Source organism: Sinohyriopsis cumingii, unplaced genomic scaffold (assembly GCF_028554795.1).
Source record: "Sinohyriopsis cumingii isolate HCF-2022 unplaced genomic scaffold, ASM2855479v2 utg001554l, whole genome shotgun sequence".
NCBI lineage: Eukaryota > Metazoa > Mollusca > Bivalvia > Unionida > Unionidae > Sinohyriopsis > Sinohyriopsis cumingii.
This window is the reverse complement of record NW_028316017.1, coordinates 579,460-596,279: the sequence shown is the minus strand read 5'-3', so window position 1 is coordinate 596,279 and position 16,820 is coordinate 579,460. Positions and strand designations below refer to the sequence as shown.

Here is a 16,820-nt window from a genome sequence, read left to right as displayed (position 1 = left end):
GTTTACATACTACATTTATCCCGAGGTCTAGTGTTTACAAAGGATTAAGTTAAGGTCAGTGGTGTCAATCTGTTTTGTTTTTTTGGTGAGGCGGTCGTTCATAGCAGTGTCAAAATGCATATTTTGCCAAGAAATCGCGGTTGCTGTTCGCGTTGAGCAGGTGGTCGTTCATAACAGAGCGTTTATATAGTAAAATCGATCCGTACATTATGATTGTGGTCGGAAATGACAGGTGGTCACTCATAGCAGAGGTCGCTCATGACAGGTTTTACTGTATATGCTACAGATAATTGTAAAATTCTTGGAAATAGAGACTTGGATTTATAGTGAAATTCAAATAAGGATATATTCTTGGAGTGTATTATTGTGATTCAACAAATGACTTGGCACATCACAACAACACAGCCATCACAGGCATTTCAACACTGTCAGCATTGGATTTGTTTTGGATTACCACTAATGTTTGTTCAGAACTTTGATCATTAGGACTTGTATTAGAAATTCTAGGATTATTTAGAATTTAATTCGAAGTTCTTTTTTTCCATTTTTCACTTTGTTTTCTGGGGAAATAAATATTTGTGAATTTTACAAAACATGTTGGTTTTTGCTCTTTTCTGTTACTCAGTTTACGACCATGGAGTTGTAATAAAGATTTATTATGATATCTAGTTGGTCCTAAATGAAAATGGTACCAATCTGATGTCAAATATGGCCTTCATGACAATCGTCTTGAAAATCTTGTTATCACTAATCCTCTTAAATGGATGGTCATATCAGTTTGGGTTTTTCCCTAAAAGACTTTTAGTATAAATAAAAATGGTGCTGATCTGAAATCCAATTTGACTGCCATGGTAGCCATCTTGAAAATCTTGTTATCACAACTCCATGTCAACAGAAAGTAATTTTGAGATGGTGTTTTCACCAAATGACTTCATATGATGTCCAGTTGTTCATTGTTCCTGAATGAAAATTGTGCTCATCTGACATCCAATATGGCCAGCCACACATTGTCCATTTTGAAAATCTTGTTATTATTTCTCCTTCTGAATGGATGGTCATATCAACACAAGGTTTTCACCAAAATATTATTTATGATGTCAGGTTGGTCATGGATTAAAATGGTGCCCATCTGAAATCCAAAATGTCCATCACTGCAGCCTTCTTGAAAAGATTATCACTACTCATGTATTGAAAATGGTGCCTGTCTGATGTCTAATATAGCTGCTACAGTGGCCATTTTGAAAATCTTATCACTACTTCTTCTGAGTGAATGAGCGATTTTGCTTAAAGATTTCTTTTAATGTTTTGTTGATTCTAAATTAAAATGGTGCTAATTTGATGTCTTGTATGTGCCCATCTTGAAAATCTTTTTGCTACTTAAATGGATGTTATTTTCATCCTAAGAGTTTATAAACTGCCACACTGCACACATCGTAGCAATATGACTGAAAAATTGTTAAAGCTACATTAAAAATCCAAATCTCATCTCATCTGAAGAGTTCATATGGTGTCAGGCTGGTCCTTAGTGAAAAAGACTATCCCACAGTATGGCATTTCATAATTATATTAATACAGTCATAAACAGTTGCAACATTATGGGACATCAGGATTTCAGTACCAAGACCTTTATTAATCTACCAATATGTAAACAAGATCAATCATATGGTTATGCTTGCATCATTGGTAACCACCATCATCATCATCATCATCATCTTCACTTGACTGAGTTTGTTGGGACATCGCTGCTTTGAATATTAAAATAAATTGATAATGGTAAAAGTTCTAGCAATAAATTGTGTCGTAAACTGATATTTTCAGCAACTCACACCATTTAGTTTTTTCTTCTCCATATAACAGGAATATCTAACTTGACATACCACTGTGCTAAAGCTGAAGATGCAATACCACAGATCATGAAGACAATCAAGTCATCAGAAGTCATTGCAGTTGTAGATCCCCCAAGAGCTGGCCTACGTAAGTTGACTCTTAGAGAATTCCTATAATTTTGGCACTGTAAATGGTGAATTTTTATGTGATCAAATTGTTTTGTTATTTTAATTGTACTGTCATAGACTGAAAGAGCTATGTAATGGGCTTCCTCCCGGCATCCATTGTCCATAATCTGTCAATCATTAGCCCAAGTTTGTCATCACAAATCCCCTTAAAGTACTGGTAGGATTGCCACTAAACTTTACAAACTTGTTCATCCCAGTGTTTAGTTTGTCCTGAATAAAAAAAGGCATCCTTGAACATTCAGCATGGCATCCATTTTGAAAATGTTGTTGTTGCTGCTACTTTAAATGGATTGACCTTGGGTTTTCACTAAAAGACTATTAGTTATCAGGGTGTACCTAAATCAGACTCACAGTAAAGCCACTATAGTGTCCATCTTGAAAATCTTATTTATTGTTATGAATGGATAGTCATATCGACATTTGGATTTCACTGAAGTACTTCTTAATGATTTCAGGATGATCATAAATTAATATGGTGCCAGTCTGACATCCAGTATGGTTACCATGGCACCCTGTAGAAAATCTTGTAATTACTACTCTTGAATGCATGGTTTTATCAACACTGTCAACTTTTCTTAATATCTGGTTCTTCCGAAATAAAGATGGTGCCTGTTGGACATGCTGTTGAACACCCAGTCTTGAAAATCTTTTCATCATTACTTTTCCTGAATGGTCTGTTATATTAATAGAGGTTTTTGTACTAAAAGACTTCATATGATATTCAGTTAGTCCTAAATGATTTACTGCATTTATCTGACATCCAGTATGGCAGCCAGAATATCAAAATATATTTTGAATAATACCACCATGATAACTTGATACTTTTTATCCAAAAGCATGACTAACTATGGATTTAAGCAAGCTTGGCATGACTACTGAAGGATTTAAGCAAGCTTGGCATGATTACTGAAGGATTCGACCAAGCTTAGCATGACTACCTAAGGATTTAAGCAAGCTTTGCATGACTACCTAAGGATTTATGCAAGTTTGGCATGACTACCTATGGATTTAAGCAGGTTTGGCATGACTACCTAAGGATTCAACCAAGCTTTGCATGACTACTTAAGGATTTATGCAAGTTTGGCATGACTTCCTAAGGATTTAAGCATGCTTGGCATGACTTCCTAAGGATTTATTCAAGTTTGGCATGACTACCTAAGGATGTAAGCAGGCATGGCATGACTACTTTTGGATTTAAGCAGGCATGGCATGACTACCTAAGGATGTAAGCAGGCATGGCATGACTACCTATGGATTTAAGCAGGCATGGCATGTTGTTGTTGTTGTTGTTGTGGGGTTTAACGCCATTTTTCAGCACACGATAGGCTATATATGGCGGCCAGTATTAATGGTGGAGGAAGAACCCGGGAAAACCCCGGAAAGAACCACCGACCCACGAGAAGCTACTGGCATGCTTTCTCACATATCTACATTGGCTGAATCTGAGACTCGAACCGGCGCAGACAGAGGTGAGATGGCAGTGATCCGTAACGGCGAACGCTTTAGACCACTCGGCCACTCGGGGCCCCAGGCATGGCATGACTACCTAAGGATGTAAGCAGGCATGACATGACTACCTAAGGATGTAAGCAGGCTTGGCATGACTACCTATGGATTTAAGCAGGCATGGCATGACTACCTAAGGATGTAAGCTGGCTTGGCATGACTACCTATGGATTTAAGCAGGCATGGCATGACTACCTAAGGATGTAAGCTGGCTTGGCATGACTACCTATGGATTTAAGCAGGCATGACATGACTACCTAAGGATGTAAGCAGGCTTGGCATGACTACCTAAGGATTTAGGCAGGCATGGCATGACTTCCTAAGGATGTAAGCAGGCATGGCATGACTACCTGAGGATGTAATCAGGCATGGCACATAGCTGCCAACCCTCACGAATTTGGAGTGAATTTCATGACTTTTTCAGTGATTCACAGATTCACGCTGCAAGCCAAATATTCACGAAATCTCCAATTCTCAATTATTTTAAATCTTGAATAAAATAACCAATTTCCCATTAAGCGCTAGTCGTGATATTGGCAGTTGCCAAAACGGTCCGGTACTGCTGATCATATTAGTAGAACTACATCCGATTGATACAGTTGGCCTGGTAGCAATCATTTTAGCCTATTTTAATCTATATGTATAAGATTAGTTTTACAAATGCTTTCGAGAGAAACTGGGGCCTAACTGGAATTTTGCTCCGTACATGATTCACCAACACTGATTTGAGTTACCGTTCGGCATCACAAGTAAGATCTTGAAAATGTCTTCACCACCAGGGAAAAAGAAATGTATTGCTCAAAAAGTGAAGTTTAATTTGGAATATATCAAACATTGGCCGTGCATTCTGCCATTAAACATTGATATACATCATGCTTTTTGCACACAGTGTGCCACAAATTTTAGTATTAGGCATGGTGGCAGAGACGATCGGTTGCAAAAAGCATGTAGAAGTTGGGAAAATTAAGAATTCGCAGATTTCAGCTCTGAAATATTTCAAGTCATCAAAAGAAGACCTGCAAGCTACCAGCGCTGAAGCATTATTTGTGAGTTTTCTTGTTGAACACAATCTACCTTTATCAGCTGGAGACCATGTTAAACATTTGTTCCGACAGATGTTCCCAGACTCGATGATCGCTTCCAAATTTTCCTATGAAAGAACCAAAAGTGCTGCAGCTCCTGTGCATTGCTCACAGCAGCAGTGACAGTGAAAGAGTATTTTCTCTAGTGAGAAAAATAAGACAGACTTTAGGGAATCATTAGCTGCAGAAAATTTGTCAGCAATTTTAGTCACCAAGATCAACCAGCGGGCATGAAGTCTGAACCGTTTAACACAGGGTGGTTCAGTAAATTCCAATTACTTAATTTTTTTTCCACAAATTTGTCATTAATGTTTTAGTCATTTCTCTGTTAAGAAGAAAGGAATTAATTACCAAGATTACTTGTATATAGAGGAATACTGATATTTCATGATGATCATAATAATCAATATTTCACCATTTATTTTCATCCCTTTGATCTTGTTTTTAATGTAGTATTACCTGATCCTGCCAAGCGAACAGGATACTCAGTTCTTTTGTGTTTTATACCTTATTTTGGTGTGTATAATGCATACCCCAATTTTGGACTCAGAATGGGGGGAATGCAGTTTGGCCATACAACATGCATGTGATATGATAGATTTTAAAATCTTGATAATTTCACTCAGTTTTACATAGTGTAACAACAGTTGACTATTTTGGACAGTGAATGGAAAAAGTGGCAACATTAAAGTATAGCATATCTTTCCAAGTACACCACTCCCTCGATAACTTGCGCCCTGATAACTTGCGAACGCGCTTATAACACAGTGTTAGGCGTGGATCCCATTTATTATAACCGAACAAATTTATCCCTATTTGTTGAACTTGAAGTAAAACGCAATCAAAATTGGTAACGGAAACTTTGATGTATCGCTCGTTTTATCGTTGAAAACGGTAGATAGGACATGGAAATTTTAATCAACACTATGAAATATCAAATTTAAAAATAGCTTATAAAATTTTTTACATTTTCTTTCCAAACAACATTCCTAGTACACTGCAATTAACAATACGTAAGGAAATTTTGATCAATGAAAATGTCACTTATGCCGAGTGGAGGCAGTACTTTAATAAATAAATACAAATTAAATAATTTTTTTATCAATTGAAATTTGTGTTCTAGTTCCATCTTTTACTTCCTTTTAAGTGTAATCATCACAAATGCAATGTGTCCTCTTGTAATTAAACGTAAAATGCGGAATTCTACCGTAATAGCTATGTCCGCGAGCGTTTCTCTGAGAACCTAATTAAGTGCCAACCGTGTTTTGATAACTGACTTGTGGAAGTATTTGTTGTATTGTTGCACTGACTTAAAAGCTGGTCCCCTTTGTATTATCACGTTAATTATGTCTTTTAAATAAATAAAAAAAGAGGTGGAATAAAAGAAAAGTTAAAGGGCACAAAAATCGGACCTACTTAAAATCTAGCAGCCTCAGTCGTATCTTGGGTGAACTCACTTCATTTGATCAATCGAACACTGTAATAAACGTTATTGTGTATGTAACAGAAACTACCTTAAATTAACCTACTCTTTCATAACTGTGATCAAAGATAACAAGGCAGCCAAGCGAAATGAATAATTTGTAGAATATAGAGATTGATTTCACAGATACAGACCATTTGTGAGCAAGCAAGTTTCAGAGAATTCTTGAACTGGCATTTAGAGATATCCTCAGGGATGATAAGAAATTTCATTATTACTTCCAATGAAATCACGACATTAACATTGTACTAACTGAACAAAAAAAAATTGAGTTTCGACGTAGACGTATCACAAAATAAATGTTGCGTGTTTTTGAGAAAAAAAAGGAATCCTGTTAGGTGGTGTATCAACAGTTAGACTAGTTCCCAAATTATGGACTACTGATTTGGCAAGATACTATTAAACACCACTACGGGAACCAGACTCATCAAGAAAAAAAAAGCAGTGACGTAATACACAGATTTTTCGCACACACATGATGGTTGTTCAAACCAGTTGGAACGATCTTTCATATGTTGGATATTTTGAAAAAACAATGTTATTTAAACAGAATAACATAAACAACTTCATTAGAAAAAGCGTATTATTAAAAATTATTATCGACGTGATTGTAAAATGAGGATTCATTAAACAGCCCAGTTCCCTAATGCCGCTCCCCCCCCCACAGACGGTTTTCTCGATGTCAAAGCAATTTTTTTTTCAATTTTTGGAGGTCCCTCGGTAACTCGCACCTCGCTTATAATGTCTATGTTTGTGGATCCCATTGTGCGCAAGTTGTCAAGGGAGAGGTGTATATGGATAGCCATTCAAAAACACCACCTCAAATTTTACCTCAAAATGCACCATGCTGAGTCAATTAAATATTGTTCACTGTATTGTAACAATGAAGTATTAAAGACTGTGGTTTAAAATGAGAAAGAAAACAAAGATTCAAGTTCATTTTCTGAAGAAAAGTACATAAATAAATTGCAAATTTGCCTGTACATAGGCAAAGCAAAGTGACTTCCAGTATTTTTAGCATATCAAAGCTTTAGCTGGCACCAATTACCTTGAAAGACCATGCTGAGTCAATGAAGCACTGTCAACTTCTAAAAATGCCATGCTGTCAGTTAAATATTACTCGCTATATTGTAACAAACTTGTTTTTTTTTAAAAAGAAAAGTAAATAAATGGCAAATTTACCTAAATAGATGCATTGTAATTATGATTATCATGTTTAAGCTTAGCCAGCTTTGATTTCCTTGAAAAGACCAAAGTGAGTCAATGAAAATTTTAATCACTACATAGTTCCAAAGATATATCAGATGCTATGATTTAAGATGATATGAAAATAAGGAAGAAAAAAAAACATTTTCTGACTTTATACATTAATTGATTATTTTGTTTCACCATGTGTCATTGTTAATGTAGCACACTAACCATAGTCACCAAAAATATGTCCCCTAAACGTGCCTCAGATGAGAACATTAACATTGCTAAAATTCAAAATATTATACTTCAATTAAACCAAGAACAAATGAAGAAAAAAATGTATTTGGTCCACAGGTATAGAATACTCAACATTTACGGTACAGGTAGAATAGTCAAACTAATCATCATATTCGTTCCGCAGCTATGTGGTACTTTGCACGGCTTTAGAACAACAAATTACCAGTCATTATATACATGTTTTTCAAGACGAGGTATAGAAAAAATCTCTGCACAGTGACATGATATGAAATAAATTTATTAACATAAGCAATCAAAGAACAAAACATTCAAGGTTTGTAAGCATTATTTATTTCTTTACTAAGGCTAGTACCTGTAAACAATTTAGTTACAATGCCAGAAGCAGTGGTTTTAATATTTCACAATTAGTTAATATGACGTGTAGGTTGCTATAGTATCTTTATCCTTCCATCAGATTGATCCAGAAGAAAAACTTTTCTTTTAGTTCTTGTATAAAACATGCAGTTCTCACTGAAAATAAGAAAATTAAGTGCAAAAGTACACATGATACACAGCTAAATATGGTAACCATGAGGCAAATTTATTATAAATATGGAAATGTTACAATGCCAGAAGCAGTGGTTTTAATATTTCACAATTAGTTAATATGATGTGTAGGTTGCTATAGTACCTTTATCCTTCCATTAGATTGATCCAGAAGAAACAAAATTCTTTTAGTTCTTGTATAAAACATGCAGTTCTCACTGAAAATAAGAAAATTAAGTGCAAAAGTACACAGCTAAATATGGTAACCATGAGGCAAATTTGTTATAAATATAGAAATGTTACCTTAATTGAATTATTGGTGTTGGTTCCCATAGGTCCAATTAATACATGTGAGAAAATTTTTCATATGAAGTACAACAGTAGAACTATGAGAAAAAGCTTTCATTATTGGTATAAACAAATGAAGATTGGCTTTATTTCCATGATGGATAGTTGTGAATAAAATTTCTCAGAATCATTCACAGATTTTTGGGTGTTTATAATTATCTTTTCGTCCATCCATTCATCCATCCATCCTTTCATCTGGCACACAATCTTGTTAGTGCAGTTAATCCCCCTATTTTTTATGGATTGCCTTGAAATTTGGTAAATGTTATGTTTATCACCTGAAAATGTTTTTTGACTAATCACTTTGTACCTGCAGTTTTTGTTAGAGTGATTATCTGTTTTGTCTTGTAGCAGTGTTTAACACAGTCTCACTTTGTAGCAGTGTGTAACACAATCTCACTTTGTAGCAGTGTATAACACAGTCTCATTTGGTAAATATTATGGTCATAACTTGAAGGTGTACATGTCAATAAACCACTTTGCTCCCCAGTTTTTGTCACGTTATTGCCCTTTTTTGTTGTTTTAATGGAGTGTATGACACAGTGTTATTTATGCAACTGTCTTAGAAGTTTTTAATGCATCTCTGTGACACTTGGTAAGTATTTTTTTCATCACCTGAAGATACTCGTGTTGACATTGACTTTGCTTTGTCAATTTTTGTTTGCGTTATTGACCTTTTTGTCATGTAGCTTAATGCAGTATACAATACAATTTCATTAGCACATCTGGTCATGCGGTTTTTGATGTATTGTCATGAAGCTTGTAAATGTTATGATCATCACTTGAAGATGATTAAAGTTTTGAATTGCTGTGATTATCATCTAAAGTTATGCATTTCAGAGTTCATTTCTTTTTTTATATACTTTGAATCTAATGTAATATATGACAGAACTTTGTGAATACAATTGATATCCATGTTTTTGATGAGATATTGCAGTTTATGTCTAGCATTCAATATGGCCACAACAGTAGCTAATTTTAAAATCTTATCGCTCAAATATGTCAGAAAGGGTTTCAATACTCGGCAATGAAAATGATAAAAGAAGAAACGGTTTGAATTCATTGAAATTCTTTTTGCCTAATTTAGCATCAGTCCCTTATGGGACTTCTGGTACCATTAACCCAGTTTGTGGATATATCTGCAGAATAACTTGAATGATGCCACAAATGGATGTCATTTTTTTCAAAAACAAATAACCTATCAATTTAAAGTGTTTGCTCAGTTTTTATAAGAGCTTCTGCCCATTTTGATTCATAGCTGATGCAGGATATGACAGAATCTTCTGAGCCCAATAATCTTCACAGACATTATTGAATCACCATAAAACGTTTGAAGTATTTTGACCATCATCTGAAGACTAATGTAATGTATGACATAAGTTTGTAAACACAGCTAATTTGAATAATGGATTGCCATGAATCTTTATACATGTTCATCATTTGAAGAGGCAAATGTTGAGAAATTACTTTGCTATCATTATTTATGTTCCAGTTATTGCCTTTTAGTCCTACAGCTGTATGTTATGTCAGACAGAATCTTGGGGACACAAGCTGTCTTGCATTTTTTATGTATCAGTGGTCATCATCTGAAGATGCCTCTATTGACAATTCACTTTGCCCCCACATTCGTTGTCAGTTATTGTCCTTTTTAATTGTAGTTTAATGCAGTTTATCTCAGTGTTGTTTGCCCTGCAGATTTTCATGGATTGCCTTGAAACTAGGTACATATTATGGTTATCACCTGATGATGTGCATATTACCAAACCACTTAACTCCTTCCAGTTTTTTTAAACAGTTAATACCATTATTGTCTTATAGGTTAATTTAGTGCATGACACAATCTCATTAATGCATAGAATCTCATAGTTTTTGATGGATTGCCATTGAAACTTGGAAAAATGTTACAGTTGTCACCTGAAGATGTGCTCAAATTTGTTCTGTCAATTTTTGTAAGAGTTATTGACCTTGTTGATTTAAGCAGAATACTTGACTAAATCGTCTTGCAGATTTCAAAGGATCGCCATGAGACTTTGAAATTGTTATGATCATTTTCAAAAGTTGTACAGTCATTGCAGACTGTAATTCTTGTTTCATAAAGTTATTTCCTTTCTTTAACTTGGAAACTAATGTAGTGTATGGCAGCCTTCTAAAAGAAACTAGTCTTGCAGTTTTAGGTGGATTACCATGAAATTTTGTACATGTTATGGTCATCATTTAAAGATGTGCACATCGACTAATAACATTGCTCTCACTAGTCAGTTTTCAGTGAATTACCATGACATTTTGTACATATCATGGTTATCATTTGAAGATTTACATAACGACAAATGGCTTTGCTCACATAATTTTTGTTTCAGTTGATGATGCTAATGTTCAAATGTTCTTTGCTGCCTTGATTTTTTTAAAAAGTTATTGCCCTTTTTAAGTTAAAGCTGGATGCGGCATATAACAGGAAATATGCAGTGATTTTACTCAAACTGTCTTCAGAAGAGTTGTGTACTTTTTCTTTTACTGTAGATTTTGTCTCCATCTTGTGGTAATAGTGGGTTGTGGGGCAGGCCAGGATATATTTACATGTGCAAATTAAATACCCTTCCTTTTGTTCACGGATAGTTTCATTAATAACAGCAATATCTGTCACAAAAATGAGATAAAATTATCACAAAATTTCTCTTGTTTCAGATCCAAATGTCATCCGTGCAATACGACGTTCTGCCTTTGTGAACAGGCTGGTGTATGTGGCTTGCAATGCAAATGCTGCACTTAACAACTTCCTCGAGTATGTTACCCCACGTTCTTTTACTCACTGTCTTTTATTATGTACAACAGGAAAATAATGTTTTACTGGTTTGTTGGTTGTAAAGGTACTTTTATTATGTACAACTGGAAAATAATGTTTACTGGTTTGTTAGTTGTAAAGGTACTTTTATTATGTACAACTGGAAAATAATGTTTTACTGGTTTATTGGTTGTAAAGGTACTTTTATTATGTACAACAGGAAATTAATGTTTTACTGGTTTGTTGAGCACTTTCAGTACAGAAGTGGCTATATTCTGATTACAACACAAAGACTTTCTCATTCACATTCTTTACCTCAAACAATAAATTTCAGCAACACCAACATTAAAATTACACAATCAGTACAAAACCTAGGTGTTACTCTGGAAAGTGCTCTCACATTGCACCAACATGTCATGAACATATGCAAGGCTGCATATCTTGAGCTGAGACGCATCAGCTCCATTCGCAAATATCTTTCAGTTGATGCCACTAAAACACTTGTGTATTCATTAGTACTTTCAAGACTGGACTATTGTAACTCAATTATGTCTGGTTCGTCTCAATATCTGCTGCAGAAACTTCAAAAAGTTCAAAACACAGCTGCTCGGATCATACTTCGAGTACCACAATCAGAGCACACCTCCCCGCTGCTCTGTACCCTACACTGGCTATCCATTCGATTCAGAATCAAATACAAAATTTGTTCTCTGTGCTACGTTTCACTGATGGACTCATGTCCAACATACCTATCTGACCTCACCCATATGTACACACCAGCAAGATACTTAAGCTCCTCTTCTGACAATCATATACTCATTATTCCCACTATGAAAACAAAGTCATATGGACAGCGTTCTTTTGCATACCAGGGCCCAGCAACATGGAATGAATTGCCCACTGAACTTAGACACAAAGACACAGTGATCACATTCAAGAGTGCTCTCAAAACTCACTTATTTCGACTGCAAGAACAAACTTAAAAACTTAATAATGTTTCATACCTTAAATATTCTCAGCATATTTATTTTCTATGTTTTCTAATTTCATGGTGTTTGTGTTTGTAATCATATCATTATATGTGTTTTTTATCTTATAGGTGTTGTCTAATGTTGTAAAGTGCTTAGAGCTTCTAAAGATTAGGTGCTATTGAAAGTCCTCATTATTATTATTATTATTATTATTATTATTATTATTATTATTATTATTATAATTATTATTATATCATGCAGAGGAAATGGGAGATTTTTTTGCTCAGGACACACTGAAGCTGCTGACCTGGGCTGGTTTCAGCCCTTTGACCCATGGATTATAGATCCTTTGATCTAACAACTGAGCTACTGCAGCTCCCTCAGATAAATTTACACATATCAAAATCAATCAACCTTTTTGTTCAGCAATAAATTAATTTTTTTTTAAATTATAGAATCAAAAAGCAGAGGAGAGCTATTACACAATTCTCAGTGTCTGCACCAATGTTTACACATATAAAAGCAATTACATATATATAGCCATACTGTTTCTTTCTTCCTAGGTCTTAGGCAGCAGTTGCTGGTGGGCTGAATAGGACCCCCCCTCAGGGGAGGCAACTAAGGATTATACCTTTATATGTTTGCATTATTTTTACATTCTTGGTTAAGTTTAATGCTTCAGTGACTTAAGTGACTTTGATTAAATTTGTTACTATCCATTGTTCTTGTGTTTTATGCTATGGATAATGTGGGTTTGCTCTGGCATTAGCATACCTTCTGGTGTTGATATTTTATGTAAAGTGTTGTACAACTATAAATTACTTCCATTGATGTTTTGCCTATAATAAAACCAAAGCTTTTTTATAACAAAAATATAAGCAATCAGTGTGGCTGTAATGCTATTCAATAGTAAACCAAATTATTTGAAATAAGCTGACTGGGATAAAAGGATAAGGCCATTAAATAAAGATCAGGAGCAAATCAATGCTGTTGGAGTCCTCAGTCTTATGTTTTACCAGAGTATTTTGATTTAAGATATGTAAACCAACGCTGTTGGAATCCTCAGTCTTATGTTTTATCAGAGTAGTTTGATTTAAGATATGTAAACCAATGCTGTTGGAGTCCTCAGTCTTATGTTTGACCAGATTAGTTTGATTTAAGATATGTAAACCAATGCTGTTGGAGTCCTCAGTCTTATGTTTGACCACAGTATTTTGATTTAAGATATGTAAACCAATGCTGTTGGAATCCTCAGTCTTATGTTTTATCAGAGTAGTTTGATTTAAGATATGTAAACCAATGCTGTTGGAGTCCTCAGTCTTATGTTTGACCAGAGTAGTTTGATTTAAGATATGTAAACCAATGCTGTTGGAGTCCTCAGTCTTATGTTTGACCAGAGTAGTTTGATTTAAGATATGTAAACCAATGCTGTTGGAGTCCTCAGTCTTATGTTTGACCAGAGTAGTTTGATTTAAGATATGTAAACTAATGCTGTTGGAGTCCTCAGTCTTATGTTTGACCAGAGTAGTTTGATTTAAGATATGTAAACAAATGCTGTTGGAGTCCTCGGTCTTATGTTTTACCAGAGTAGTTTGATTTAAGATAATTGAAATAGACAGACCTTGTGAGTCATGGTAAAGACTATCACATTTGGTAAGCATGGGTCATGGTTTTGATACCCATCCAGGCAAGCCATGTCTGTCCTTTGAAAAGGCACTTGGCTCCCATTTCCATAGCATGATGTAGTCAGGAATGTTTTACAAGTGCCATGAAATCAGTAAAAACGGATGAGACAAACTTGTGTTAAAGTCATTGCTATAAAGCCACCACCTATTTGAAGGTTCCTAAAACAAGATTTTAGAAGATATTAACTTGTTTAAAGCAGCCACCTATCTTAAAAAGCTAGTTTTCCTTCTCTGAAAGTGACTGTACCTATGTGATATAATATATACACTCATTTAAAAGTCAAGTCCAACTGCAAAACAACTTGCACCCTGATCTGCCATCGCATAATGTGCCAGCATATCATCGTCTATGATCACATGACCATTGACCATGATGAGAATCCCTATTCTTCAATAACAGATGTTTTATCAGCATTGTAGTATCTTGATGAACCTAAATAGTGATGGTAAAGCTGATCTGACTGCTAACACAGCTGCCATTACAGCCATTTTGAACATTTTATTATAGCTTATAACCCAGATTCAGATTGATTTTTCACCGAAAACTTTTTGTTACATGTAATGGGGTCTGTCTGAATATGATATCAGTCATACAAAATGGCTGCAACTGAAACCATCTTCAAAATTCTATTGTCACAAGTTCTTGTAAACAGATGATAGTCTTGACATAAGGTTTTCACAAAATAATTTCTCATGTAGCTTGTCTAGAATGAAAATAGTTTTAATCGGACATCACAAAATGGCTAGTACAATGGAACTATTCAAAATCTTGCTTCTCCAAAACAAATGTTTCTTGCTTCTCTAAAATAGATATATCAGCATAAACTTTGCTAAAACACCCATTGCAATAAGGAGCTGGACCTCGATGAAAATTATGCTAATATAATCTCAGTTTTGGACACCAAATGGATTGCCATGAAATTCTTCATATGGCTACACCTCCTGAATGAAGGGAACCATGGTAGCTTGGGTTGGTAGAGCATCAGAGTTGTAATACAAGGGTCACAAGTTTAAGACCCACCCAGGTCAGTTCAGCTTGGTAACCTTTGTATTTCCTCAGCAAAGGCTCTTAACTCCCTTTTCCTCTGCATGACATTCAGTGTAGATATTTAAAAACTTGTACTCTCACAAGTGAAAGAGATTTCATGCAAATTTTAAATACCAGTTGCACACATATCCAGTTTTTCACTTGTTTTGAACTGTGGACAGATCTTGTCCCAGTTCTCTTTGAAGAAGTATATTGTTTTTCTTGTTTTCTGGTGCACTGTTTTCATCATGCTCATCATTGTCATTGGAATCATCATCACTACTGTGTGCATAGACATCTCAATTCCTGATTTTCCTATTAGTTATCTTCAGGTCTGTTCCATTTAAACATACTTCTACTGTGGTTACTCACAGAGTTCATATGAAATTAATACAGAATTCTAAATTGTATATGTGGCTGTCTATTCCACTTTGAAAGCATCTTCTCAGTGTCCCAAGTATGTCTTAGTGGTCACAGCACTAAGAATTTTCAGTCATTTCTTTGTAATTTTATTTTTTTAAAGTGAAATTTGTATAAGTTTAGGCTCTTTCTACTGTCTGTCATGTGGTAGGCAAGACTTCAAATGTATGCTTTTATTATCAAATCTCACATGATTTTACTAATGCATATGATTATAACATATTAGTGATGTATTCTTGCATGTAATTGGCTGGCTTGTTACAGTATTGAAAACTATATTCTTGCTCAAATTGTGATAACGTTTGGTTAATGGGCTTAAATCATTAAGATCTAGGATGAATACAATTATGAGCAAAATCCATGCATATTAATGAGGGGATTTCCAACTGATTGGTTTATCTCATTGGCAGGTTAGTGATAACTACCAGATATTCTATAAAAATAGCTAGTAATTTATTCAGTTTTTGTACCAAAATGATTCATCTACTGCTAAACTGAACGAGTTTATGAACAGTTAAAGTTTTTCTAGATGGTCATGTTATGAACATTGATTAATGACAAATGTATCATTTTTTAAATCTTCACACATGAAATAAAATTTGGAAAAGAATCTCCAGGCTTTAATTAAACAAAGATAGTGACACAAAGACTCATTAACTATTATTTTTATTTTTATTTAAACCATATACAGTATTAAACCAGTACTTAATAGGGCAAGAATGGGGGGAGGGATTGTATAGAGGCTTTTCTCTATTGATGGTTTGGAACTTTGAGTTCTGAATTCCACTTTGAATTTTTGATACATCCCAAACATACCTGCATCTCAACGAACTGTGCATCTTTTATTCATTTGTTATTAATCTTACAGCATTCTTTTCTTCTTTCTCATTACAGTCTGATGCGACCAGTTTCCAAGAGATTGAAAGGGAATCCTTTTGTCCCAGTTAAAGCACTGCCTGTAGACCTGTTTCCACATACAAAGCATTGTGAACTTCTTCTTCTTTTTGAGCGAGAAGCTTCAGACAACCAAGCTGGTTCAGATGACATGAATTAAATCAAATTTTTATTTTGTTATGTACATGTTATTCACCTTCCTGTTCATAATATCAGTTTAAACAAAATCAGTTTTGTATTTTATGAAGTGCTCTTTTAAATAAAGGATGAATCACTGATTCAAAATTTGTTAACCTTCCTAATCCTTTGTGAATAAAACATACCTATGACAGAACCAAGACATCAAATCAGCAGATTAAAAGCTTTTGATTAGTAGGTTGGCTTCAAAACCAGTAGCTTTTTATAAGGATCAATTTAACTTGGTTTTAGAAGATTGGAAATAAAACTAGAGTGCATATTTTTTCATTATATGTATTCATTTAATATTATAATTTAAATAGTTTTGAAAATGATTAAGATTCTGATGGAAAAATATTTTAACAATAATCAATAAGTATAAATCAGTATATTGTCAAGTAAATGAAAGAGGAATGGTTGTACAGCTCATAGTTCACTGCAGACATTTTTTTATGTAAT

At 34.5% G+C, this 16,820-nt stretch overlaps 1 protein-coding gene across 3 annotated transcripts in view; it reads left to right on the top strand.

The window, feature by feature from the left end:
• Positions 1-16,481, top strand: part of LOC149771955 (tRNA (uracil-5-)-methyltransferase homolog A-like) — an 80,270-nt gene extending 63,789 nt beyond the window's left edge. For all 3 annotated transcript variants that reach the window (XM_089948041.1, XM_089948040.1, XM_089948038.1), the window contains 3 exons: positions 1,858-1,974; positions 11,091-11,187; positions 16,185-16,481. In XM_089948041.1, the coding sequence (XP_089804167.1) occupies positions 1,858-1,974; positions 11,091-11,187; positions 16,185-16,344 (374 nt within the window). In that variant the 3' untranslated portion in view covers positions 16,345-16,481. The remainder of the gene's footprint in view (positions 1-1,857; positions 1,975-11,090; positions 11,188-16,184) is intronic.
• The last annotated feature ends 339 nt before the right edge of the window (positions 16,482-16,820 follow it).